This window comes from Dasypus novemcinctus, chromosome 10, assembly GCF_030445035.2.
Source record: "Dasypus novemcinctus isolate mDasNov1 chromosome 10, mDasNov1.1.hap2, whole genome shotgun sequence".
Classification (NCBI taxonomy): domain Eukaryota; kingdom Metazoa; phylum Chordata; class Mammalia; order Cingulata; family Dasypodidae; genus Dasypus; species Dasypus novemcinctus.
The window spans coordinates 56,386,612-56,414,507 of NC_080682.1; the positions used below are offsets into that span (position 1 = coordinate 56,386,612).

The 27,896-nt window shown below is 42.7% G+C and overlaps 1 protein-coding gene across 10 annotated transcripts in view; it reads left to right on the forward strand.

Moving 5' to 3' along the window:
- Positions 1-27,896, forward strand: part of SLC1A2 (solute carrier family 1 member 2) — a 177,821-nt gene that overhangs the window by 42,827 nt on the left and 107,098 nt on the right. Inside the window, exon 1 of one of the 10 annotated variants that reach the window (XM_071218107.1) lies at positions 1,370-1,416. The exons of the other annotated variants lie outside the window; for them this stretch is intronic. Coding sequence (XP_071074208.1) covers positions 1,385-1,416 — 32 coding nt within the window. The 5' untranslated portion in view covers positions 1,370-1,384. Of the gene's footprint in view, positions 1-1,369; positions 1,417-27,896 lie in introns of those variants that run through there. 10 annotated transcript variants of the gene reach the window in all.

The following is a 27,896-nucleotide window of genomic DNA, read 5'->3' on the forward strand; positions in this document are numbered from 1 at the left end:
TCTTTATGAAGAGACCAGAGCAGCTGAGCCTGGAAAGAAATGAGCCCTTCAGCCTACAGCTGAGTTTGGAAGAACCTGTACCCATGGACCCTTAAGAGGAAAGAGGCAGGCTGAGCCCTCTCAGATATCGGCAGCCATCTTGCTTCAACACGGTGGCAACAGACTTGGTGTGAAAGTACCTCTTATGGTACCTTGGGTTGGACTCTTTAGGGCCTTATAACTGTAAGCTTTTACCCCCAATAAATACCCTTTTTAAATCCAACAGATTTCTGGTACTTTGCATCAGCCCCCCTTTAGGGGCTGACTAAAACAGATGGGCTTGGACTTTCCCGCCCGTTTCCTGAGGCCTCTGAGGACAGTTTGGGGGCCTCCGCTGAGGGGTCTGGTATTGTGTTCCGAACCAGCAGGGCAGACAAGAGCTGAGTAGGCAGATGGCTTGCTCGGGTCTCACCGAACTAACCTTCCTGTGGTGGTTTAAAAATTCACCTTTAGAGATGGCTCTGTATGAAGATTCTTTTGGTTCTCTTGATAGAACCCTGGCTCAGTGGGAATTGACGAGGGTAGCTAGGGTACATGGGAATTCAGCGAGACTCAGACACAGCAGGACCAAGGATGCAACGGCTTCATGGGGACTTTGTTCCTTTCCCCACCTCTTGGAGAAGAAGGAGAAAGACAGGAGAAGAGGAAAGAAGAGGAAGACAGGGAGGAGAAGAAAAGAAGGAAAAACATGTATGGCTACTATATACTCCTTACAAGCTCATCATTAGGTGACTTACACCTGAGCTCGGCAACACTTAATTCCAGCTGAGTTTTTCAAGGTGTTTTTTTTGTCTTTTCCCTCTTCCACTTCCACCCCCATGTATGTGCAATTTTTCAAGTCAAGTGTTGCTTTCTATCACCTGAGGCTTCAGAAGTCGCAGTGAATCCTGCTTCTTTAAGCTCAGGTGTCATTAGAGCATAACAGTCCCTCTGTGCAGCTCAACTTCTCCCTACAGATTCTAAAAATACCCAGAGGCACGGCGTCGTGCAGACCAGCACACCCCAGCTCTCCAAAGCGCCTTAGCGCTGTCACCGTCAAGAGAGCCATCGGCTCGCTCAGCTCTTTATTTTTCATTTTATTTATTTTTTTGTTTTTGGCTCATCTACACCTCTGTTTATGCAGAAGGGAAAGGGCTTATAGATGGAAGAGAACTGACTGGAAGAAAGGGAAAGAGGGAAACAAACAAAACCCAAACTATTCTCACTGCTTTTGCAACTTGCTATAGACCTGAACTAAGATGTATCAAGAGATCAGACCAGTCCAGGGAGCAGCACAGATTAGCTGGGACTTAAAATAAAACTCTTTTTAAAAAGATCACCTAGAATAACTCTCACGTATGTATCCATGAAGCGGCCCAAGGATCACATTCGGAGAAGGTTAGTGTTTACAAATGACCAGGGTCAGAACCTGGGTTATTTTTCAAAGGCAAAGCGAAAGCCAATCCCCTTGCTGTGGAATCCTTATCGGAGTTGAACCAGCTGGGGATCAGGGTTTTCTTCCTTCAAGAAAGTGTCCTTTTTTATGGTGGGTATCGGTATCCCAGGCCCTGCATCTAAGGTTTGGGACCCTGCCTATTCTTGGTTGTTTTATCAGTGCTCTAGGGTTTTCCAAGAGTTAGCTGAGGGAGTAAATGGTAAAATGAGACAGGTTATGAAAATATGTGAGTCATAACGGCTCTGACCTTTTATAGATTGCCTGGAGGAATCAGATGCCTGCTTAACAAGATAATGAACCTCCTCTAATGTAATCATGCAAGTCAAGTTTTTACTCTTGGTGTTTAAATGGAATCTGTTAGAGCTCGCTGGTGATGACCACGGAAAGGAGGAAAAAAATCATAGCTTCTTACCAACTCTGTGGGTACCTTTACTACATTGAACGTTTGTTTTAGCTGTTGGAAATTGCCACGTGATTAATAGATTGCCCAGAAGTTGTTTTCAGAGCAACCTTTTAGTTGGCTGGTTTATGGCAGGATCCTGGGATTTAAATTAGAAAGCTAAGCCTTGATGGATAAGCATGAGTAAGTCCTTGGGACAGAATGTACTTAGCATTGTTTCCATCCCTCCATGAGTAGAGGAAACATATGTGCCTGGGACATATGCTTCTCATTGGAAAATGCAATCAAATGTCTCTCTCTCTCGACTCCATCTCATGGAAAGTCCTTGGCATCTTCTCATGCCTCAAGGAGAGGCTTCTAAGCTCCCAGAGTGCTAGGGTGGTCTCTCCCAAGGAAAATGTCAGAGGCAGGGGTGCTTTACCCAGGGTGGGTGTGCTCATCCAGGATTTTGTGTCTCCATATACATTGCCTAGCTGAGGCAGAGGGCTTGGAACAGTTCTGTACATCTGGGCATCATAAAATAAAATTAACAACAACTGCAGCAAAAACCCCAAGAGCTAGCATTTATGTTGCACTTGTAATGTGCCAGGCACTGTTCTGTGTATCACAGATTTTAATGCATTTAATCCACAGACAATGGGGTTTCAGACTTACCCCTCCACCTTCTCTTTGCCCACCATGAGATAAAGTTAGCCAATGGACTATGTACTTTTTTCAAGATGACGAGGTAATTGCTAACTTTTAACTGCGTCCAGGCAGATTGGACTTTCTTTAGTGTTTAATTGAAGAGAACTACGGTTATATGTTTGGAGATGCCTTTGTCTTTCACACTTTTGCTGTTTTTGTGATCAGTCCAACTGAGAGATTCCATTACAGGCAAAGATGTGTTTGTTTTTCCTACCCTCTCTGCTTCCAACTCATTGAAAATGTTCTTGATGTTATGCTAGGTAGTTAAATTTCATGCAGTAGAAGGGCTGTTGGACGTTTAGACATATTTATAAGGACACAGTTTACTAATCTGAATGGAAAGGGTGAGCACTCTCAGAGATTAAGACTTTAGCTTGTCAGCCTGGGTTTGTGACAATTTTAAATTGCTTCAAATCAGTCTTTTCCTCTGCTTTTGATGAAAGATATGTAACCTGCAGCAGAGAGCTGCTCTCAAATTGCTGCCTTCCCAGGAGGCTGGGTTCCCTGGGTAACTTCTGTATCATCACCCAAACAACGTTTCAGAGTAATAAGTCCCTAAAGTATTTATTACTTTGCAAAGGAACCAAGCCACTTTCGAATACAGCTTGGATTTTAGGATTTAGGTTTCTACCTTTTCCTAAGTTTACTATTTGCTTTTCCTTTTCAGAATTTGGAATCCTAATGGGCTTTTGGGATGGGAGGCAGTATTACTGCAGATGATATTTCCAAGGGTAAAACCAATGGATGGGGTTTGGGTTTACAGAGTTTATCTGATTCTAGTGCAGCGTTTTTCATCTGGCTGAAACTACTAATGGAATTTCCAAGTTCATTGCTGGTTCCATTTGCCATATGCAAGTATTTTTTTAGAATTGGCCATGTAGTGAAATGGATTGTGAATATGTGTATCTTTTTTTTTCTATTTTTTTAATTAAAGTTAATAGATCACAAAGAACATTACACTAAAAAATATAAGAGGTTCCCAAAGAACCCACTCCCCACCCACCCACCCTCATCATTTTGTAAATTGTATTTTTTTTTGAGATATATACATCTCAAAAAATGTTACAGTAAAAAACGTGAGGTTCCCGTATACCCCCTCAGCTCCCCACCCCACTCCTCCCACACCGACAACCCCCCCCATCATTGTGGCCCACTCATCTCACTCAGTGAACACATTTTGGAGCACTGCTGCACCACATGGATAATAGTTTACCCTGTAGTTCACACTCTCGCCCACTACATTCAGTGGGTTATGGCAGGATATATAAAGTCCAGCATCTAATCCTGAAATATCATTTGGGACAACTCCACATCCCAAAAATGCCCCCACATCACATCTCTTCTTCCCTCTCCCTGTCCTCAGCAACTACTGTCGCTACTTTTTCCACCTCAATACTACAATTTCTTCTATTACTAGTCACAATAGTTTTATAGTAGAATATCAGTAAGTTCACTCTAATCCATATTTTATTCCTCCATTCTGTGGACTCTGGGATGGTAATATTCTCTCCACCTCTAGATCCAGAGGGAGCTTAGATTCCACATGGATGATGGATGCTATTCCTCTGCTTGCAGTCGTAGGTGCTTTTGATTCCCTGGTGTGGTGGTTGACCATCTTCACCTCCCTGTTAGCTGACCTGGGTAAGATCAATGAACCAGAAGGTAGGTGTTGCAACTCTGCTGAGGCTCAGGACCCAGCTGGCATATGGACAGTCCAGAGATTCAAGTCTCCTGAGTATGGACCATCCCTAGCACCAACCACAGGTTCAGTAAAAGTGACAGAAGAGGCATGTGTAGAAAAGTCACATCTGAGTTCAGCTCCGTCACACTCAGGAGCACAAATTCCAAAGTAGGGCACTCTGACATGGCACAGAACTCCAAATCCATCTGCCATGACCATCGAATCTGTGGTCTCTGTAGCCTTCAGGAGAACCAGTACCTAGGGTTGTATCTATTTTGGCTCTTTCTGGGGTCCTGCTGAGCCGTGCATAAGCACAATCCCTCTGATGACTTCCTGACTCTTTTTTGAAAATCTTAGCCATATAAACTCATTTGTCTTTGCCATTTCCACCTTTTATTCCAGGTCAAAAAACAGTTTTTACCACATGATCCTACATGTAGGCTGAGATATTCTGCTGGTCTGAGCTGACCCCTTTATTCAAGGTCTCTTTCTAGTTGTATCATCAGCTAGTGATTGGTAGTAATCCCTCTGCACAAGGGAGGCTCATCCCTGGAAGTCATGTCCCACACTGGGGGGGAAGGTAATGCATTTACATGCTGAGTTTGGCTTAGAGAGTGACACATTGAGCAACATGGAGGCTCTAAGGAGTAACTCTTAGGCACACTGCAGCTCTAGGCCTAGTGCATATTTCAGGCACACAGGCACATAAGCATGGTCATCAGTATCAGTATTGGACCATCCTTCTTTGTTGGTCTTTGTCATTGCACTTGGGGGATTATTGCTGTTTTGGGGATTGCAACAGAGCTCCCCTGGGTAGGAACTCAGCAGTCCCTCAGTAGACATTTGTAACTGTAACTACTCGAAAATACCCAACATATATCAGAACATTTTTATGCCCCTATATACATGCCCTGGAGAACTCCCTCCCAACCATGTGCCCCCTGTCAATAACACCCCACACCAGTGTTCCTCCCCTGCCATAGTTGAACCTCTCTGTGATCCAAAACTTCTTCAACAATGAAGCCTAATATATTGCCAAATTCAATTAATAGGAAATTGAAATATAGTGATGGGTTTAAAGTTTAGAAATAGAATACATACTAATATAGAAATACTAAAATAAAGTAAAAATAAATTGGTGTATTAAAAAAATGAAAAGTATTATAAAGCTTTGTTTTTAACATTTTGCCTTTCATCACTGTTATAGGTGTTGCCCTGTATGTACAGTGGCAAGGCACTTTCTTTCATTTCTTCCTCAGCGTCTACATCCTTTCTTTCTTACTTTTTTTTCTAAATTTCAGTTTTGTCTTCAAAACAGTTTTAGATCACAGTAATTCATATATACAATATAGGGGACTCCCATATACCCAATATCAAACCGTTTTCCCCCTTCCCCAGCAATGATCTTTTTACATGTTCATGTCATATTTTCTGCAGCTGATGTACATATTTTGAAACATAGCTATCAAACATGGTTCCATTTTGGTTTATATTTTAGACTGTATGCATTTTTAAATTTTAGTTTCCTTATGTTTTACATTATGGTTTACATTTTAGCTTAGACTTTTATACACTTTTGGTGTAAGTTAACATGTCCTGTATTCATTATTACATGATCTTGTGGAGCACTTCCATTGCCCCCCAGTTGCCCTGCTTCCATCTATTCTATACCTCTTTCCTCCTCCCCTCAGGGCCCACAGTGACAATCAATCTTATTACTTGAGGGAACAGATTTACGGATACTTGCAACAATGCTGAGGGCTTGACATAATAGACTGCCCTAACTGATTGGGAGCCCCTGATTCTCTCGGAGACACAATTGCCACTGTTTGAGAACATCAGGTCTCCCCAGGATGTGGGTACACCTTCACATGCACTGTATGAGTCTCCACCCAATGATATTACATACTATGACAAAATGAGCACTCACAAACTTCCCAGAAGCGTGCTCCTGTACCAGATGCCCCCCCCCAAGCACCTTAAGCGTGCTCCTGTACCAGATGCCCCCCCCCCAAGCACCTTAAACACGTAATCCTTCCTTATTATATTTTCTAAAGAGTTGATTCTCAACATTATAATTTCAACCATATACCTGACCATCTCCCATATTCATCCCTCCCCCCAATTCCTTGGACCATCTGACCCATCCTCCCAACTCTAGCCCCCCTCTAGGCCGCAAATCCCCACACAAAGATATCCCTATGCCCCCATCTTATCCCTTCCCTGTACAAATACTTGCCTCCATCTTACCATAGACTTCACCCATATAAGCATCAGCTCACAACTTCCCTCTCCCCGCAAATTCCTTTAAGCCTATCTTCCAATCTCTAGCTCTCTGAAACAGCTCGGTTTGCTTGTTTCATATCAGAGAGGTCGTGTAGTATTTGTCCTTCAATGCCTGGCTTGCTTCACTCAACACAAGGTAGAGTCATCCATGCTATCACATGTGTTTGTACTGTATTCCTTCTTAGAGCTGAGTAGTATTCCATTGTACGTATATCCCACATTTTATTTATCCATTCATCTGTTGATGGGCATTTGGGTTGATTCCAACTTTCGGCAATGTGGATAATGCTGCTATGAACATTGGTGTGCATATATCAGTTTGTGTCCTTATTTTCAGTTCTTCTGGGTATATACCCAGCAGTGGAATTGCTGGCTCATATGGCAAATCTATAGGCAACTTTTTGAGAAACCTCCAAACTGTCCTCCAGAATGACTGGATCCTTCTGCATTCCCACCAGCAGTGGATGAGTGTTCCCATTCCTTCACATCCTCTCCAGCACTTACAGTCTTCTGTTTTTTGATAGCTGCCAGTTGTATGGGAGTAAGATGGTATCTCATTGTAGTTTTGATATGCATTTCCTAATAGCTAGTGATTTTGAGCATTTTTTAATGTGCTTTTTAGCCATTTATATTTCTTCTTTGGAGAAGCATCTGTTCAAATCTTTTTTCCATTTTTAAAATGGGTTATTTGTCTTTTTATTTTCGCAATATAGGAGTTATTTATATATGCAAGATATAAGTGTCCTATCAGATATATGGTTACCAAGTATTTTCTCCCATTGGGTAGGCTCTCTTTTCAAATTCCTTGAGGTGCAAAAAGGCATTAATTTTGAGAAAGTCCCATTTATCTATTTGTTCTTTTGCTGCTTGTGCTTTGGGTGTGAAGTTCATGAAGCCATGGTCCTATAGCTGCTTCCCTACATTGTTTTCGAAGGTCGTTATGATCTTGGTTGTTACACTTAGTCTTTGATCCACCTTGAGTTGATTTTTGTGTAAGCTGTGAGATGGTAATCCTCTTTCCTTCTTTTGCATATGGATATCCAATTCTCTAGTCACCATTTGTTGAAGAGGTCATTCTCTCCCAGTTGAATGGGCTTGGTGGCCTTGTCAAATATCAGATGAATGTATATATGAGGATCTATATCAGAACTCTCAATTGGGTTCCATTGGTCAGTGTGTCTATCCTTGTGCCAATGCCATGTTGTTTTCACTACTATAGCTTTGTAGTATGTTTTGAAGTCAGGTAGTGTGATTCCTCCAGTCTCATTTTTCTTTTTCAATATGTCTTTGTTTATTTTGGGCCCCTTTCCTTTTCAAATTAATTTCATGGTTTTTCTAGTTCATTAAAAAATGCTGTGTTGATTTTTATTGGGATTGCATTGAATATGTAGATCACTTTTGGCAGGATAGACATCTTAATAATATTTAGTCTTCCTATCCATGAACAGGGAATATTCTTCCATTTATTTCGGTCGTCTTTGATTTCCTTCAACAGTGTTGTGTAGTTTTCTGTGTATAAGTCTTTTACATCTTTAGTTAAATTTATTCCTAGGTATTTGATTTTTTAATTTACTATTGTAAATGGTATTTGTTTCTTGATTTCCTCCTCAGATTGCTCATCATTGGTGTACAGAAATGCTATTGATTTTTTGCATTGATCTTATAACCTGTGACATTACTGAACTCATTTATAAGTTCTAGAAGCTTTGTTGTAGACTTTTCAGGGCTTTCTATGTATAGGATCATGTCATCAGCAAATAGTGAAATTTTGACTTCTTCCTTTCCAATTTGGATCCCTTTTATATCTGGTTCTTACCTCAGTGCTCGAACAAGTACTTTTAACACAATGTTAAATAGAAGGGGTGATAGTGGGCATCCTTGCCTTGTTCCTGATCTTAGAGGGAAAGATTTTAGGATTTCACCATTGTAAATGATGTTAGCTGTGGGTTTTTCATATATACCCTTTATCATGTTCAGAAAGTTTCCTTCTATTCCTATTTTTTGCAATGTTTTTATCAAGAAAGGGTGCTGTATTTTGTCAAATGCTTTTTCTGCATCTATAGATATTATCATGTGATTTTTTCCCCTTCAATCTGTTTATGTGGTGTATTACATTAATTGATTTTCTTATGTTGAACCATCCTTGCATACCAGGAATGAAACCCACTTGGTCATGGTGTGTAATTTGTTTAATGTGTTGTTGAATATGATTACCAAGTATTTTGTTGATGATTTTTGCATCTAGGTTCATTAGAGAGATTGGTTTGTAATTTTCCTTTCTTGTGGCATCTTTGTTTGGCTTTGGTATTAGGGTAATCTAGGCATCATAAAATGAGTTAGGCAATGTTCCTTCTATTTCAATTTGTTGGAAGAGTTCAAGCAAGATTGGTGTTAGTTCTTTCCATAATGTTTGGTAGAGTTCACCTGAAGAAGCCATCTGGCCCAGGGCTCTTCTTAGTTGGGAGATTTTTAATGACTGATTCTATCTCTTGTGATTGGTTTATTGAGATCTTCAATTTCTTCTCTCGTCAATGTAGGCTGCTTATGTGTTTCTAGGAATTGGTCCATTTCCACTAAATTGTCTTCCTTGTTGGAATATAGTTTTTCAAAGTATTCTCTTATGATAGTCTTTATTTCAGTGGGGTCTGTGGTGATAATCCCCTTTCTCATCTCTTATTTTGTGTATTTGCATCTTCTCTCTTTTTCCCTTTTCAGTCTAGTTAAGGGTTTGCCAATTTTATTGATCTCAAAGAACCAGCTGTTTGTTTTGTTTATTTTTTAGAGTGCTTTCTTATTTTCTATTTCATTTAGTTCTGCTCTGATATTTGCTATTTCTTTCTTTCTTTGGGGTTAGTTTTTTTTTTTTTTTTTTTTTTTTTACTAATTCCTCCAATTGTGCAGTTAGTTCTTCAATGTTAGCTCTTCTTTTTTGATGTATGAATTTATGGCTATGCATTTTCCTCTCAGTACAGCTTTTGCTGCATCCCATAAGTTTTGATATGTTGTGTTATCATTTTCATTCGTTTCAAGGTAGTTATTGATTTCTGTTGAGATTTCCTCCTTGACTCACTGTTTTTCTAAGAGTGTGTTGTTTAACTTCCATATCTTGGTGCCAAATCTGGATCTCTGGCCCTTGCAGATTTCCAGCTTCATTGCACTGTGGTCAGAGAAATTATTTTGTAGGATTTCAATCTTTCTGAATTCATTGAGACTTTTTTTTTGGCCTCGCATGTGGTCTGTCTTGGAGAATGATCCATGTGCACTTGAGAAAAACGTATATCCTGCTGTAATTGGGTGTAATATTCTGTATATGTCTATTAGGTCCAGATCTTCTAATATATTATTCAAAGTCTTTGTTTATTGATTCTCTTTTGAGATGTTCTGTCCATGGTGATAGTGGTGTGTTAAAGTCCCCCACTGTAACTGTAGAGACATCTATTCCTTCCCTTATTTTCTCCAGTATTTGCCTCACGTATTTGGTAGCACCTTTGCTAGGGGTATAAATGTTTATGATTGTTCTTCTTGAAAGATTATCCCTTTCACTAATATGTAGTGTCCATCTTTGTCTCTCACAATAGTTTTGCATTTTAAGTTTATTTTGTCTGATATTAATATAGTTACTCCTGCCCATTTATGGTTGTTTGCCTGTAAGATTGTCTTCCAGCCATTCACTTTCAATCTCCTTGAATCCCTGGGTCTGAGATGTGTTTCTTGTAGACAGCATATAGGTAGGTCATATTTCCTTATCCAGTCTTCCAAGCTATGTCTCTTAACAGGTGAGTTTAATCCACTGACATTCATTGTTATTTTTTTTCAAGGAATTACTTATATTAGCCATATTTTCTTTGGATTTGTGTTTGTCATATGTTGCTTGATTTTTTTTCTCTTTTTGTTGTTTTAGTTGTTCTTACGCTCTCCTCCAAGTCTGTCTCTCCTGTTTTTTTCTTTCATCCTGCAGAACTCCCTTTAATATTTCTTGAAGGGCAGGTTTCTTGTTGGCATACTCTCTTAGTTTCTGTTTATCTATGAATATTTTGAACTCTCCATCATTTTTGAATGCTAGCTTTGCTGGATAGAGTAGTCTTCGTTGGTAATTCTTTTCTTTTAGTACCTTGACTATGTCATACCACTGCCTTCTTGCCCCCATGGTTTCCAATAAGAAATCAGCACTTAATCTTATGGAGCTTTCCTCATATGTGATGGATCTCTTTTCTCTTGCTGCTTTTAGTATTTTCTCTTTGTTCTTGCACATTGGATAATTTGACAAGTATATGCCTTGGGGTAGGCTTGTTGGGATTTATGCTGTTTGGGGTGCATTTTGCTTCCTGGAAATGTACATGCATCTCCCTCAATAGGTTGGGAAGTTTTCAGCCATTATTTCCTCCAAAACCCCTTCTGTCCCCTTTCCATTCTCTTCTCCTTCTGGGATGCCTATAATATGTATGTTCATGCGTTTTGCATTGTCATTCAGGTCCCTAAGTCCCTGCTGGATTTTTTTCTATCTTTTTATCAATCAATTCTACTACCTATTTGATTTCAGATGTACTGTCTTCCACATCACTAATTCTTTCCTCTGCCTGTCCAAACCTGCTGTTATTTGCTGGGAGTGTATTTTTAATTTCTTGGATTGTGCTGTTGATCCCCATCATATCCATTATCTTTTTGGTATGATTACAATTTTTTCTGTATGCTCTCCTATTGTTTTCTTAATATGCTTAATCTCTTCTTTCACTTCATTAAATTGGTCCATGATACATGTTTTGAGAGTTTTAATTAGTTGTTCAATGTTCCACTCCTCTTCCTGGTTTTTAGTTTGTTCATTGGATTGGGCCATCTTTTCTTGATTATTGATATGGTCTGTAGTTTTTTGTTGCTGTCTCATCATCATTTTATCTTGTTGGGTTTATCTAGTTGATTAGCTTCTTCATCTCAGGGTTTAATTAGTTGTTGTTTTTGTGTGCATGTTAAGTCTTCTCTTTGTAACTTTGTTCTTCTTATTCTATTTCCTTGTTGTTGGCTAAGTTACATTGAAGGAAAAATATTAGGGTTAGAGAAAGCAAAAGTGGTGAGAAAAGAAAAATATAATAGTAGTATTGATAGTGAATGTTAGCAGAAGAACCATGTAAGATCTCAGAGAATGTATATTGAACTCATGTAAGCTGTGTAGAGTTATAACAGTAAAAAAGTGAAGTACCTATAATGAGATAGTAAACTCAATTTGGGGATGAATATAGTATAAGTTAAAAGTCCAGTGTGGTCAGGAGAGAGGGAAAGAGAAAAGAAAGGACAATAATATAAAGAGTGAATAAAAGATAGAAAACAGAATAGAGGTATTAGAGATAAAAAGTCAGAAATATTGAGGGCTAAACAAAGAGGTGGAATACAAGAGAAACAATAAATGATGGAGGATAGTAAGATGTAAAGGATAGGGGATAGCATTGGTAGTCAAAATCAGCACACACAGAAAAGAGGAAATTGAAGATGAGGAAGCACAGCAAATAAGAAATGTTGCCTGCAGCACCTAATATAAAAAAAAGAAAAGAAAAAGAAAAAAAGGGAAAAGAAAAGAAAAAAAAAAAGGAAGGAAAAAAAGAAAAAAAAGTGCCATGGGGGGATAAAGAGGAAGGAAAACCAGGAAAACAAACCAGCAAAAAAGACCAGACAAGGCCTCAGGCAAGGAATCCTCTTTGCAAAGAATAAACTGCTTAGGAGTCTGACCTTCCCCCTTCCTCCCTTCCTCCCTTCCCTCTCTCCCAGGACAGTATGAAGGCTGTGCAAGGGTTCCCATAGGAGATTCAAATAGGTCCCTGGTGAACCAACTCACCTCAGAAAATAATGTCTCTTAAATTCTTGAGAAAGAGCACCCACCCCTTGTCAGGAACCCTAAATATGCTATTGGAAGCCTGTAAAATACGTCCTACTGTCCCTCTCCCTTAGGCGTACTACAGGAGGACTAGTTAATTTTCTGACTCCACCTTCTTCCAGACCCAAGTTTCCTATCCTAGGGCGTTTAGGTAAATTGGGCTCTCCACCAGATTCGCCTCTTCTCACTTCCTAGGCTCTCCCCAAGTCAGCTGATAATCTCCTCCAAACTCAATAAAAGGGGGGCACCAGAAAATTGAACCTGCATTCCTTGGGACCCTCTGCACCTCCCACCTCAACCCTCCCACTCCTTGAGTTGGTCCAAGACCAGAGGGCTAGGGCAATGCTGGATTTTCAGGAGTGCTGGGCTCAGGAAACAGAGGCTCAGGAGAGTGTGGATGCAAGGTACGTAGGTCTGTGAAATGTGGGTTGTGGGGGTTCAGGGAATATAGACTTGGGCTTCACGCATTTGGGGAACACAGGGCTTGGGAATGCTGCTGAGCGACCGGCCGTTCTCAGGGAGCACTGCTGCCCTTAGCCCTAGGGAGGGGGTTTACCTTCCCTTGGCTTCTGAGTTCAGTGTTAGAAACCCACAGTTTTACCTTGAGAAAGCACTAATTTTGTTGCAGTCTCTCCAGATCGACGTCCAGACACCTCCTGCTTTGTAGGTTCCCGAAACAGCCCACTCCAGCAGGATTCTGTCCCCACTCAGCTGATCCTTTGCAGGAGAGATGATGATGGTGTACTTACTCAGACGCCATCTTGCCCTGCCTCCCATGAATATGTGTCTCTTATAGGAAAAGGGCATTGATACTTTTCTAAATAATTTAGATCATGTAAATATTTAAAATATGTATAAAAGGAAAAAGAAAATGAACAAACCCCCAAAAAACATGCAAAACTACTTTATTTTTTAAGGTCTGAATTTTGTGAATTTAATGAAGACAACAGGCAAAGTTAACTGAGTAATTGCTGATTCTGGCCTTCCATTCATTATGGATATGCCAATTTAGGTGTATCTTTGAGGGTTACTTTTGAGGGGTTGTTGAGAGGTGGTTCATTTCTAGGTACTGCTCAGTGTAACAAGACTAATCATTGTTAGTTTTCCTTGAAAATAGAAGAAATAGAGTATGGGCTTTAGTCATCAGGAATTCATGGACTTTGATTCTGAAGCTGTTTGGTGCTGGACAAGTCCCTTAACCTTTCTGAGCCTCAGTTGCTCATTTGGAAATGGAACTGGCAATCGCTCCCCTTTTGTAATGAGCAAATGGAATGATGGACACGGTCTGTGTTCCCTGGTGCTTCCCTCCTCGGAGTTGGGGACAAATCAGGGGATGATTTGAAAGAGACAGCCAATCCAATATTGGTTGAAATGAGGAAGTTAGCAAGGAAAGAGATGTCTACCATTTTCTAGACACAAGTATCCATGCTCTGCTCACTTCCTGTATGACCTTGGAGAAGTTGCTTAACCTTTCTGATCCTCAGTTTCCTGATCTGTGAAATGGGATTAATAATACCAGTTCCTTCCTCCTTGGGCTGTGGTGTGGATTAAATGGGCTAATTCAGCCAGTGTTTACTTTAGCATCCGGCACATAGCTTTTGCCACTGCCGGCCATCCTGGCCCTTATGGAGACACATGGGCTTCCCCTGGCTTGTCCCTTTGCCTGCGTGCGTAGTGCCAGCTGCATTTCTGGACTCTCACCCTTGCCTGGAAGGTAGTCCTCGTCTGAGTTGATCCTGGCCTTCCCAGGCAGCTGCCGTCCACATGTAGAGCTGAGTAGATTTACAGAGCGGCGGCATGAGGGTGAGGTCAAAGAGAGGAAAGATGACAGATTCACATCTGTTCTTCTGAAGCAGACCTAGGTCTCCAAATATAAGTATCACCAGCTTTTTTTTTATAATTCATAACTAAAACAGATTTAATGTCAACCAAGATGAGCAATTATCACTTACACAAGTATGTAGAAACAATATGACTTTATTATCACCAAGACAAACAAGTTTGTTTATAAACTATCAGTGGCTTTGATCCTTTGTCATTTGTATTTTCTTCACAGATATTCAAAATTTTGAGATAATTTTAGATTTACAGAAGAACTGCAAACATAATACAAGCATTCTCATACACTCCTTTTCCAGATTCCTCTAATATTCACATTTTACATAACCATAGAACATTGATAAAAACTAAGGAATTAAACTTGTACAATGCAAGTAACTTAGAACTTATTTGGATTTGACCAGTTTTTCCACTTTCTCTCTTCTAGGATCCAGTGCAACATCCCACATTGCATCTAGTTGTCATGTCTCCTTTGTCTCCTTCAATCTGTGACAGTTCCTCAGTATTTCCTTGTCTTTCATGACCTTGGCACTTTCGAAGAAGACTGATCAGTTATTTTATAGAGAACCCTCAACTTGTGATCATCAGATGTTTTCTATGTTTCTAGCACTCTAATTGACTGCTTTATGCACACTTTACTTCCAGGTGACAGTGACAAATGGAAACAGCAAGGTCTAATATATTATCCAGATGTTTTTGAGACTAGGCTAGCTGGGCATTATAGACACTGGCAGTTAAGAGTATGGACTCTGAAGCCAGACAGCTTGGGTTCTGGTCTTGGCTCTGCCACTTACCTGCTGTGTGACCTTGTAAAAGTTACTTGAACTTTCTGTGCTTCAGGGTCCTTGTCTAAAAAGTAAGAATGGTAATAGGTCCGATTTCATAGGGTTGTGGTGAAGATAAAATGAGTTCAAGTAGGACACACATGTAACAGTGGCTCACAGGTTGTAATCACTCAACATGTCTTAGCTGTTTCCTTTGCTGCATTCTCTGCCACAGCCCTCTCCCCCCAACCCAGGCCTAGCGATACCCTGATGTTACTGCTCAGGTCTGCATGAGGACTGGGCAGCAGAGCCCTGCTATTTTGGGTCATGGTCCTCACATCCCATCTAGAAAAACCATTTCAGCTGGTGGGCCCTACCTCCAGATGCAAGGATCCCAGGGCCTCCTGGCTGCATCAGCTCTTAGAATACCCTTGTGCCCCCAACCTGCTCCAGCAGCCCTGGGACGTGCTCAGAAATCGTTCCAGAACCCTTTCTCCACTCTGCTTCTCCATCCCTCTCGCTCTGCATCCTTCGGGGCCTCTCGCCTTGTCCTCCTGTCTTCACCTTGTTCCTCTGAATCAATGTGCGGCAGGGAAGTATGTGGTGCACATGCAGCTTCTTGTCTGATTCCCAGCCCTGTCACTGAAAAATTGCTTAGATTTCTGGGCTCAGTTTCTTTGTATCTAAAAGGGGCTAATAATAGTATTCAATATCATAGCTAAATTTACTGAGGCTTTATTCTGTGTGAGGAACCACTTTAAGTGTTACCTGCATTATTTTCTTTAATCCTCATCAAACCTTGTGACATAAGTACTAGCATGATCCCATTTTACAGGTGGGGAAACAGAAAGAGAGTTTAAGTAACTTGCCCAAGATCACACAGCTAAGACTTGGGGGCGTCAGAGTCACACCCCAATTTGGCCTTGGAAACAATTCTATTCACTGCATTCTCTGCCAGATGTGGTCTCAGAGGGTTTAGGAGAAGGTTAAATAAGATAGTCTATAATAAGGCACCTAGCAAAGTGCCTGGCTCAACATTCACGCTCAGTAAACTCTAGCTACTGTTAATCCCTCCTCTGATTTCTGTTGCCTCTGGCTCCTGGTTTACGTGGCTCTGGGACGCTGTTCCTAAGGTTTGCCCATTTGGCTCAGTGCTCTGCACCATGGGCTGTGGGCATTTTGCCCAGTGTCCAGACTAGTATGCCTCTGACGGTGCTGCAGTAGCCCCACATCTCCCACCGGCAGGTGGCATTGCCCACAGCCCTTCACCTCCATCCAGCTCAGCCTGCAGACCTCTGCCTGCTCTGTTCTGCTCCATCTCTAGTGTCTTCCATCCTTTTCCATTTCACCTTGTGCCTCCAACTTGGCCTTTGGTTCTGCTTCTCCAGCTCTTGCTTCTGTCTTTGTCCCCTTATCCTGTGACCTGGGCTCACCCTCACCTGGATCAACTACCTCTGGTCCCCTCACTTGGTTCCCGGGGCCTTCTTGTAGCAAAGTCTGGGCAGGTGCTCATGATTAGCATCCCTGCGAGGTTTGCCCAAAACAGCTATGAAACAGCAGCACTTGGCCAGGAGCTGGCAGTCTGAAAAAAGCATTCAAAGAAAAAGGGAGTGCAAAAGGACAGTGGCGGAAGGGACACTTAGCAGGGGTCAGCGAACACTTCAGATGCAGAATTTTAGTCCCTCATCTCAGAATGCCTTTTTCCTCATTAGGTGACAGGAGGTCCCTTGCATGGCTCCAGGCTCTATTCAAGTCACCATCTCTGAGAAGAGCCCGTCCCCAAAGCCCCAGGCACAGCGCAGGTCCTGCTTCGGTGGGCCTCGGCGTGTCTGACGTTTGGCTCCCTGGGCAGTACACAGGCCTGCATCTGCGACAGGCAGCGAGGCAAGGAGTGCAGTGCGTGAGAGTGCAAATGCTCCAGCCAGACGGCCTGCATTCGCCTCCCAGGCGGCCACTTGCTAAATGAGTCCCGGCAGGTTCCTGAACTCCTCTATTCCTTGGTTTCATCATCTGAAAAATGGAGATCATAAGGGTGCCCACCTCACAAAGTTATTTTATGGGTGAAATGAGTTAATGCAAGTGAAGGGTGCCTGGTGCATAGGAGGAACTCAAAACTGTCATTTATTAAAATTATTATTAGTGGGAACTTATTGAAGCCAATGATGCACAGTATCGTACTCAGATTTGTGGCTGGTCCTGGGCTAGGTTCTTCTAGGTTGTTGAGACTAAGTCTGCAATAAGTACCTGAGGATTTGAGAGTAAATATCTCCAATAAATTGCATGGAGTAGGTACTAGGGAGAGAGTAAAAGACGTAGCAAAGTTAATCATCTAGCTCAGTGACTTTTTAAAAAAGATTTATTTATTTATTTATTTATGTATCCCCCCCACCCCCCCACTCCGTTGTCTGCTTTCTGTGTCCATTCACTGTGTGTTCTTCTGTGTCTGCTTGTAATCTCATTAGGTGGCTCCTGGAACTGATCCTGGGGACCTTCTAGAGTGGGCGAGAGGCAATCATTCTCTTGTGCCACCTCAGCTCCCTGATCTGCTGCGTCTCTTATTATCTCTCCTCTGTGTCTCCTCTTGTGTCATCTTGCTGCGCCAGCTCTCCACGTGGGCCAGCACTCCTGCATGGGGCAGCACTCCTGCGTGGGGCAGTACCCTGGACAAGCCAGCACTCCACGCGGCCAGCACTCCACATGAGCCAGCTCACCACACGGGCCAGCTTGCCTTTACTAGGAGGTCCTGGGCATTGAACCCTGGACCTCCTGTATGGTAAATGGGAGCGCAATTGCTGAGCCACATCCGCTTCCCTAGCTCAGGGACTTGTAATGTGGGCTCCTACATGTGACTCAGAGCCACTGAAATAATTGTGTGAGAGGCAGGATTCATCCATGTGATAAAACCACAGGAGGAGAACAGTGAGGAGCCATCAGCTGGATGGTCAGAGATGTTGAGGAAGGCTCCATATGGTATAAGGAGAGTCTGGGTCCAGTTGAAAATGAATGAAGTTGTCTCTAAACTAAGAGAAAAGAAAGTGGAGACCTGGGCTGCCCAGGGGGATGGTGAGGGGACAGGCACACCTCCTTCTCTTGCCCTCTCCTCTCCTCCTCTGCTTTCTCCACGTGGCTTCTTTGCTCATGTGTCTTTGCTGCTATGCTGGGCCACCCTAGGAGAGGGAGCCACAGACAGGGCTGAAGGGAGAGCCAGGTTCTAGGCCAGACCCCAAGACTCTTTCTGAAATTTCCCTTGCGTATTAGTGGCTTTGTTGCACTCAGGTTTTTCTTATGTTTGTTTTGTTTTGTTTTCCCTCAAATTTAAAAATATTCTAGACCTTCAGCCTGGCTGAGAGAGTTGTAAGATCACGTAGAGCAGCTCTTCTTAAACTCTACTGTGTTTAAGGGTCACCAATTCTGTGAATAATGTGATAATGTGGGCTGGGTGGGACCTGGGATTCTGCATTTCTAACAAGCTCCCAGGGGAAACTGTGAGTCACTGGACTACACTTTGAATAGCAGGGAAGTGAGGTGCATTAATTCAGCTAGCTGCGCTTCTGACTGTTCAGTAAAGAATTAAAAATGACCAAAGCGATGGCTCAAGCATTGCCGTAAATGCTACTCCTAAAGACATCAAATGAGGTCACAGATTGGAGGCACTGGAGGCAGATTCCCTCGCCTGGTGGCACTAAGCCATGCAGGGCAGGGTGGACTCTGGGCATGTGTGGGTGGCTCTTCTGGTCTGCTCTGCCTGTCCCAGGACAAGCTCATGCCTCAGTCTCAGCCAGGGACCCTTGGGGTGCACTCCACGTGTGAATCTGGGTGGTCTACTAGTGTCTTCTTTCTCCCATGGTCCCTCAGACCATTTAACTCTTTTAGACCCAAAGCCCTGTCTCTCTTTCTCTCTCTCTCTTAACTTTTTTTTTTATCCTTCCACCCTCCATGTCTCCCTCATCAGTCTGCTCATCTTCCTCAGAATGCACTGGGAACTGAACCTGGGACCTCCCATGTGGGAGGCGGGTGCCCAATTGCTTGACCCTCATCTGTTCCCCTCTCTTAATTTTTTATTATAGTAACTCATGGACAACTCATAATTTCCCATTTTAACCACTTTCAAAAGTACAATTCAGCAATATTAATTACATTCACAATATTGTGCTACCATCACCAATATCCACTACCCTAGCTTTTTCATCACCGTAAACAGAAACTCTAATACCCATTAAGCAATAACTCCACCTCACCCCTCCTGGCCCTGATAACTTGTAGTCTTCTATCTCTCTCCGTGAACTTGCTTATTCTAAGCATTTCATATCGGTGAGATAATACAATATGTGTCTTTTTGTATACGACTCATTTTACTCAACATGGTGCCTTTGAGTTATATCCATGTTGTCACATGTATCAGAACTTCACTCCTTTTTAGGGCTGACTACTAGTCCGTTGTGTGTATATACCACATTTTGTTTATCCATTTATCTGTTGATGAACACTTGGGTTCCTTCCAGCTTGTAGGCCCTGACTCTTTTCATTTCCGGCTTCCAGTGATGGGTTTCCCTCTATTCCCTGCCATTTTGTTTTGCTTCTCCTTCTGGTGGGTAAGTGGTGGGGAGGAGTTTGGTGTCTGGAGGTGGCAGGGCTTAAGGCTTCTGATATGGAACCTGAGCCTCGTAAGCTGATGTTAACCTGTGGATGGAGAACCTACAACAGTCAGACTCGGGGGCAGCAATGAAAATTCATTTTCTGCTGAGGTCTAACTCGTACCTTATTATTAGGCTAAAAAGAGTCATTTTGTTCACAGCCTTGAGTTAATGACAAGGAACCCCTCTGTGACTTGGGTCTCTGGAACCACCAGTCTCCTTGAAGGCAGCGGGGACGTGTTTTCCTGTGGCCCTCCTCCTCCTTCCGCCCCCACACCTCCTGTCAGCTCCAGAGCGGGTTGACCTTTGAAGACCAGAGAGAGACAAGCGAAGGGAAAGCAAGCAACCTCTGTAGCGTGCTCTCACCCAGGCCTGTGATTTTTATAGTTTTACAGCGTTCCTTCCAGGTGGTGATCTGGAGTAGAGCTTCATGAAAGTCAGGTGAGAAGTGTATAAATGGCACACAAGACATAAGGTGGGACCGGGATCCTGACATTGCCCACGCCCACGGCGACGTGTGCAGCAGGCGCTGCTGGGGGCTTGGATGGGAGCTCTGCCTTCCCTTGATTTCCCCTGCAAATGGGCAAATCCCGGGGCAAGTGAGCGTACATTAGGGAAATAGGACCGCATGAGCATCACAAACTGTACCTGAATTTGTTACTACTGGTTGCCTAGATCCCTGTGCCAGCGCCCTCTGTATTTTAGTGTGAGGTAACTAAGAAAGCCTGTGCAGCTGGGAAAAATACACTAAAGCAGGGCAGGAAGGAAAAAGTACCTGACTTAAATGCCGTTGAAATCCTTGCTGCTCCGTAAAGCAGTTGTTTACTAGAATGAAAAGCACGAGGCTGGCAGAGACCTCAGCCCTACAGCTTACCAGCTGTGTGACCTGGACAGATTACTCACCTGGGCCTTACTTTATTCATCTGTATAACAGGTATCAAAATACCTACCATGCAGATTTGACGATAACAAATAATAATGACAGCCATCATTTATTGAGCATGACTGGCAGCTAAGTGCTTTGCGAAGGTCTTCACATTAGGTAGTAGGGTCTGTGATTATTCCCAATTTGCAGAAGGGGAAACTGAGGCTCAGAGAGGTTGAATGGCTTTGCCAAAGTCACACAGCTAGGAAGTAGTAGACCAGGACTCAAACCTGTATTTGACGAACTGTGAAATCTGTGTGGTTAATAATTAAACTTTATTGTTGCAAGGGAAATAATACAGCATTACCCAAAGTGTGCAATATATTCCCTGATGAAATGAAAGATGATATTAGGGGACACACAAGATGATTAGGGGTGCACTGACAAGGAATTAATTAAGATCTCTTCACATAGTAAGAAAATAATTCCTTTTTCAATTCTCTTTCAATCTTTCTGTTTATGACAGGGGTAAAACCTTTGGCTAGGTGCTACTATGCCTTTAACACTATTCTAATACTTAACAGAGAACAAGCAGCAGAGGCTTCGGCACACAACAATAGCTAAAACTCTATTTATATTTACACCCACCTTTTGTTTATGACAAATGATACTGATTTTCTATGATGGTTGCAATTAAAATTTCCTCTTAGGCTGGATTTATTTAAGTAGAAAGAGAAAAATCCATATGAAACAGTATTAAGCACACAATAGAGGTGTTAATCAGATAGGGCAAAAATAGTGAAGACTAGAGAAGAATGGCTCAAACATGGGAACTTCTGTGATAACCAGTGAGAGGGTGTTCTGCCTGATGTGTGGCTGGTGATTTAAACTCAATAGATGTCAAGGACAGAGGGAAGGGAGAATGCGACTCTCCTTTACATTTCTTCCTAGGAGAAAAGAAATGGGTAATTTATAAATTGGATGAAACCATCTTACCCTTGGGATAAGAATTTAGTTTTTTCTGAAAGCTGATGGACAAAAAAGGGAGATTGAAGTTTGAGAAAATGAGGTTAGTTTGGTCTTCCTTGAACCAGAGAAGTTGAGTGCTGAGGATGGGACCTTAGATCTCAGGGTCAGATCCTGTGTTTGAGAGGTGGGCCTCGAGATGGCGGAAGAGGTTTCCCAAGGTTGTCTGGCCAGCGAGCGGCCACAGTGTGAGTTGTGCTTTCATCTGTGTCCAGCCCAAGCTCATTATCTTTGTTTTCTTTTCCCAGAACAACCACCAGGCGAGTACTGGCTCATGGTAAAATCCAGAGACTGCAGTGCTCAATCTACCCATCTCCAGGTGCTCAACAATTCCTGAGCATTGAACAAGGCCTCATGAGTTATAGAGAAACCGCAGAAATTAAAGATAGGAAATCATTGTCTCCAACCTCATAGAGCTATATGACTTGGCCATAGATAGGAAGTAAGCAAGCCAGGTTTTCTATCGTAAAGTCAGTTAGGAAGGTCCACCTTAGAATAAGAATCCCTTTATTAGTCAGTTTTTACCAGGTTATGCTTCAATAACAACAGCCCACAATCTCAATGGCTTATAACCACAAAAGTCTGTTCTTAGCTCCTGTTATATATTGGTTGTAGGCCGAATGTGGGTATTCTCCATGTCTTTTCTTCCTTTGGGACCCAGGCTGAGGAAGCAGCTCTCACCTGGGATGTGCCTCTCTTGTAGCAGAGGGAATCATATGAAGGCTCCCAATGCTTCTGCTTAGAAGTGATTTGTGTTACTTCTGTTCCATGTTGGTTTGGGTTCTAGGAGCAGATTCTAGCACATGGATTTGAGCACAAGTAGTTTATTTGGCAGGTATAGGAAACCCTGTTAGTGAAGTGAGGAAGTGACACTGGGAAGGGTAAGCAGCCAACAGAGGGTGGATTATCCAGCAAACTACCCCTTTGGGCAACTTAGATTGAATCCTGTGGGGAAACTCCAGGAAGCAGGCAAATCACATGCCTCAGAGTTATCCCTTTGAGGGACAGAGAACTTGCGTATTTATACATCCATGCCTCTTGGCCATTGGTTGAGGGGCACTCCTGGGGGATGTTGATTCTCCAGCACTTCTAGCTGTGTGAATCCAGGCAGAGTAGCCTTCTAGTGTAGATGAAAGTACTGAGGCAAAGGGAACAGACATTTGCAACTGGAATTTGGTTGGAATGCATTAAAGTGACAAGTTGGAGGGAGAGAGGTGGGGCACTGATAGCATCTGCAATATGCTCACATTTCATTGGCCAAAGGAAATCAAGTGGTAAAAGATGTTGTCAGAGATGGGGAAACAAACATTTGAGACCCATAATTCAATCCTCAACAGACACTGATGTATTAAGTATAGTCAACTTTGTCAGCAAGATGGGTGATGCTTAACTCAGAGCTACCAGTGAAGACCTAGCGTCTAACCTTGGCACTGTTGACATTTGGGCTGGACAATCCTTTGCTATAGAGCGGCTGTCCTGTACATTATAGGATGTTTAGCAGCATCCCTGGCTTCTACTCATTGGATGACAGTAGCATCCCTCACCCCCCAGTTATAACAACTAAAAATGTCTGCAGACATTGCGAAGTGTCCTCCAGAGGGCAAAATCACCCCCATTGAGAACCACTGATATAGACCATACATGCATTGCTGATTTCCAAAGAATTGAAATAAATTGTAGATGCCTGGATGGATGGATGAGCTCACAGTCTAATGGGGGAGGCAGACAGGCATAGGAATTATTATGGAAAGTCACCTGGTTTTGCAACAATTTTGAAAGATGTCAAGGAAATAAAAACAGTTGATGAGTTGGAAACGTCAGTTCTGTTGAGGGGTGGGGATGGTCAGAGAAGGCTTTACAGAGGCAGAGATAGCTGAGGAAGGTTTGAAAGGATGAAGAGACATTTTCCAGATGAGTGACACCACATGTAAAAGCTAAATATAATCTCTGATGATTGTGGAGACTTGGGGATATTATAATAACTGATGTCAAAAATGCTGATCTCAGAGCCTTCCCACCCTCAGAAAGGCTGGACTGCTGCACTGTCGTTAAACCAGTTTTACCATTGATTGATCATGTGTAAGCAGCAATGGCAAGGGCTTTGGGGGTGCTTAGACGATCTGCCCAAAGGCAGGAATATAGCCATACAGCCCAGCCTCAGAGGAGCCAGACGTGCCCTTGCTCCATTATTTTGGGGAGGAAAGCAGTTCAGTTTATTCTTTGGCCTTCCTCCGTATCATTTCCTGTCCCATCCACTTTGCTGTTTGCTGCTTGGTGCTGTCCTAAGAAAACTAAAGGTGGTTTCATCATTTAACTTCTTTCTGCCTAAGTTTCCTCACCTGTTAAATAAGGATCATAAACCCCACCCCCCTTGCCAGCTTCACTGTCTTGCTCAAGGAATCAGACCAGACAATGAGGTTACATAGCTTTGACTTTGTGTTCACATGAGCCTGGATGCAGCCCTGCTCTGCCTCTCACCAGGTGTGGACTCCTCTGACTCCATTTTCTCATCTGTAAAGTGGGTATAATGCCCACGTCCTAGAATTCTCTTGAGGACTGAATTGCACAGTGAATTTAAGTCCTCAGCCCTGTGCCTGGCACATAGTAAGGGAGCAATACATGACAGTTAATCATTATCATAAGTATTATAAAACAGGTTGAATTTGCAAAATGATATAGCGAACTTTTGTTGAGTGAATGTTATGCATCGGGTACTATTTTAAGGGTTTGCATGTATTAACCTATGAGTACATTGGGTATTGTGATTAGCACCATTTTAAAGGTGAGGAAACTGAGGCATGGAATAGTTTAATCACTTGCCTCATGTGCACATCTGGTGAGTGGTATTCAAACTCCAGCCGACTGTCTGAGCAAAAGTAATTGTTTCACGGGATTGTATAATGCTAAGCATTTCTCCATAATGTTTTGAAAAGAAAATCAAGGGCTTGAGAATTCTTCCTTTTACCAAATTATTAAAGCCAGTGTAACTACTCTTGGGTAAATGAACTTTTCTCACTGTTGACCAAAGGTCCTTAATATATTTTTAGGATATTAATGAAAGGATTAGTGAGCAGTTATATATATATATAAAGAGAGAGAGAGAGAGATACTAGGACTGGTGATTGAACCTGGGACCTTGTACGGAGGAGGCCAGCACTCAACCACTGAGCCACATTGGCTCCCCCATGTTGGGTCCCTCATCTGTTTACTTGTTATTTGCTTGTTGTTTGTTTGTTGTTTTGCTCGTTGTTTTTGCCCATTGTCTGCTTTTGTTTTTTTTGTTCTTTCTTTGCTCATTTTCTGCTCATTGTCTCTTTTCTTTAGAAGGCATCGGGAACTGAACCCAGGACCTCTCATATGGGAGGTGGGGACTCAACTGCTTGAGCCACATCCACTCAAGTTATATTTTTAGTCATTGTATCTGAGCTGGCTTCTCAGTGTAAGTCTACTTGGTAAATGATGAATCACCCCAAACCGACCCCTTCCAGAAATGTCTGTGAGAGCAACACAAAAGGGAATCTTTCACTTGCTTAACTCTTTCCCCAAAGTACCCCACCTTTGGCCTATTGAAGTAAAATGCTGAGTTTTCCAGCCTCCTGGACACCACCTCCAGAACAGCAGGGAGCTTGTCTCCTCTCCCTTTGAGGCGGGAACACAGATGGTGTTTGTAGCATTCAAGGGAGCAGATTCTGCCTATTCCAAGAGCTGCCATTAAATCCAACCTCTGTAGACAGAGTGGTGGCAAGGATAATCGGCACAGGCTCCCAACTTCTGAGGGATACCTCCTTCTGCCTGTGCCCTTGTCACTTGCTAAGCTCTCATCTTTGATGGCCTCACCTTGCTAGAAACAGGAAAGTACAACTCAGTAGCCAGAGACCTGGTCCTCCTCAGGCAGCACTGAGTCCCGCTAGGGGCACCGTAAGTGCTCCAGTGAGAATGAATCAAAATATGAATTTGGGCCCTCCTTCTGATCAAATACCACCTATTGAATGCCCAGCACTACACCTAGACAAGATTTTATCCCAGTGTGGGTTCAGGTGTCGGCCTCAATCCCTGCCAGCCATGTGTCCTGGGGAAGCTTCCTTCCCTCAGTCGCCTCACCTGTAAGCTTGGGCTAAGAATAATTCCATGCGGAGGCTGGCTGGGAGCGGCCAGCACCAGGTGCCTGGCTTGTAGAAAGAGCTCTAAGTGTTAGCTCTTCTTCTGTGTGCCATTCTGAGAGCAAGCCGGAGCTGCTGGAGCTGCCCCTGGGGAAACTAGCACCCTAGAATTCCATGGTTTGGAGGGATCTTAAGATACCCCTGGTTCCATGTCCCAAATGATATATGAAATCCTCTGATGTGCCCCCTAATTTTACAAATTAATGACATCGGTGGCAACCTAGAAGGAGGCATCTGTCGTGATTTGCCTTCACCAGCTGTGTCCCAGGCCCCTGCCTGCCCGCTTCCTCACTGCTCAGCAGCAGCGTGCTGTCTGCCCCCTCCTCAGACACCCACAGGTCTGGAGCAACACACGGAAAACTGCCTTTGGGGCATAATGTTCACGCTGTTTAGGCTGTGCCTGACTCATTGATTAACTGGTTGTTTTCTTTACACTACACCCTGAGGATGGTTTTGCTCTTCATGCCTCACCTGCAACCCGCTCTTACCTCCTCTGCTTTCCATCCTTTCTCGCATATTCATGCCTCACTCCCCTTCTCTAGAGAGGCAGTAACCCCCTCCCGTGAGAGATGCCCAGGCTCAGGGGTCCAACTCTGAAGCTTGAACCCCAGCTCTGCCAATTACCTGTTGCATGACCTTGGGCAGGTTACTCAGCCTCTCTGTGCCTTCTCTTCTTTTATAAAATGGGAATTTGTGGTGAATTTGTTCCTCTCTCATAGGGTTATTGAAAGATGCAAACGCATGTAAAATACTTAGAATAGTGACTGGTACACAGTAAGTCATCAGTGAAGGTCAGTTGTCTTCAGTATCCTTCAGTGATAAATGTCACCCAAAGAAGATGTAGATGCTGCTGCTAAAAGAAGTTGAATGTAGACCCTTCGCAAAGGAGACATGAGACATGAGAATCCACTTTGCTGTGGATTTGAAATGGACTCTGATGGCCACTATCAAGAGCAAAATTGCTCAAAGGACTGTAAAGCCTCAGGAAGGCAATGTTATTTTGCATAATAAATCTTTGTGGAACAAATAAGTAGCAATTTTAATAATAATAGTGACCGTGTGTGGAATGCTGTCTGTTGTTTAGGTGCTTTCACATACATTGTCTGATTTAGTTTTCACAATAATTTTGTAGGATTTTGTTATTATATATTATCCTTTTTTTTTTTTTAAATAAATGAGGAACTTAAGGTTCAGAATTGTTAGGGAATCTGCCCAAGGTCATATAAGTCATCAGTGATAGAAGCAGGAGTGTAATCTCAAGTGGAACTCCAAAAAGATGTCCATTTAGTGCCAAAGCATGCCTCATCTTAGCATACTTAATTTATGACTAAAATTTGGAATTAAATAAAATGCAATTCAGTTTGGGATTAAATTGGCCCACGGTCGGGCCAAAGACAATTTGTGAAAGGGCCATGAATGTGGCAAGGGGTGTGACTTATGGATCAAGTCCTCAGGAATTGGGAACCCTGCAAAGTACCATTAAGCCTCCTGCAAAACATGTTGGGATGTCTGCTCTTTTGAGATGGATGGAGGTGCAGATATCCTCCTGCTACCTTCCCCTCTGCCGCTATCCAGGTTGAGAACTGCTGATGCATTCTCCATGCTGCACTGCACTCAGATTAATAGTTCTACCAGTCTCCTGACCAAAAGCCTTTAATAATCCCTCCCAACCACAAGAACAAATCCACACCAATTATACCTCTCTGTCTTAAAAAGCATTGCTATGATATAGAGCTTTGCATGCCTGATAAGAGGTGGGGGGATTAGAGGGGAGGCAAGAATGATAAGATGCTTTTTCCAGAAGCTGGAGAGGTTGGGCAGCCTAGACATTAAGGACCTCCTATACCATGCTAAGCAGCTTGGCCTTTATACAGATCATTGCTTCCCAGAGTGTGTTTCTTGAATCACTGAATCCATAATACACATATGGTTCTTATGTAAGAAAAATAAAACAAACAAAAATGTAAAGCATCTTCTGGTTTCCAATACCCTTGGGTATGACTTCGTTAAACAAACTTGACTGTTTGTTACTGCAGGACTGTAGGACTTCTCAGAGCCTTTAATGCATTGTGAGCCTCCAAGGCTAAGCAGTTCTTTCCAGTCTTATCTAACCTTTAAACTTTATATCCAGGAGCATTTGGGGGGATGAGTTATGAAAAGAACTTCCCTTCCCTTCTGGGAAGTGATGCTGTTATCCACAGAAGCTGCTGGAGGTGA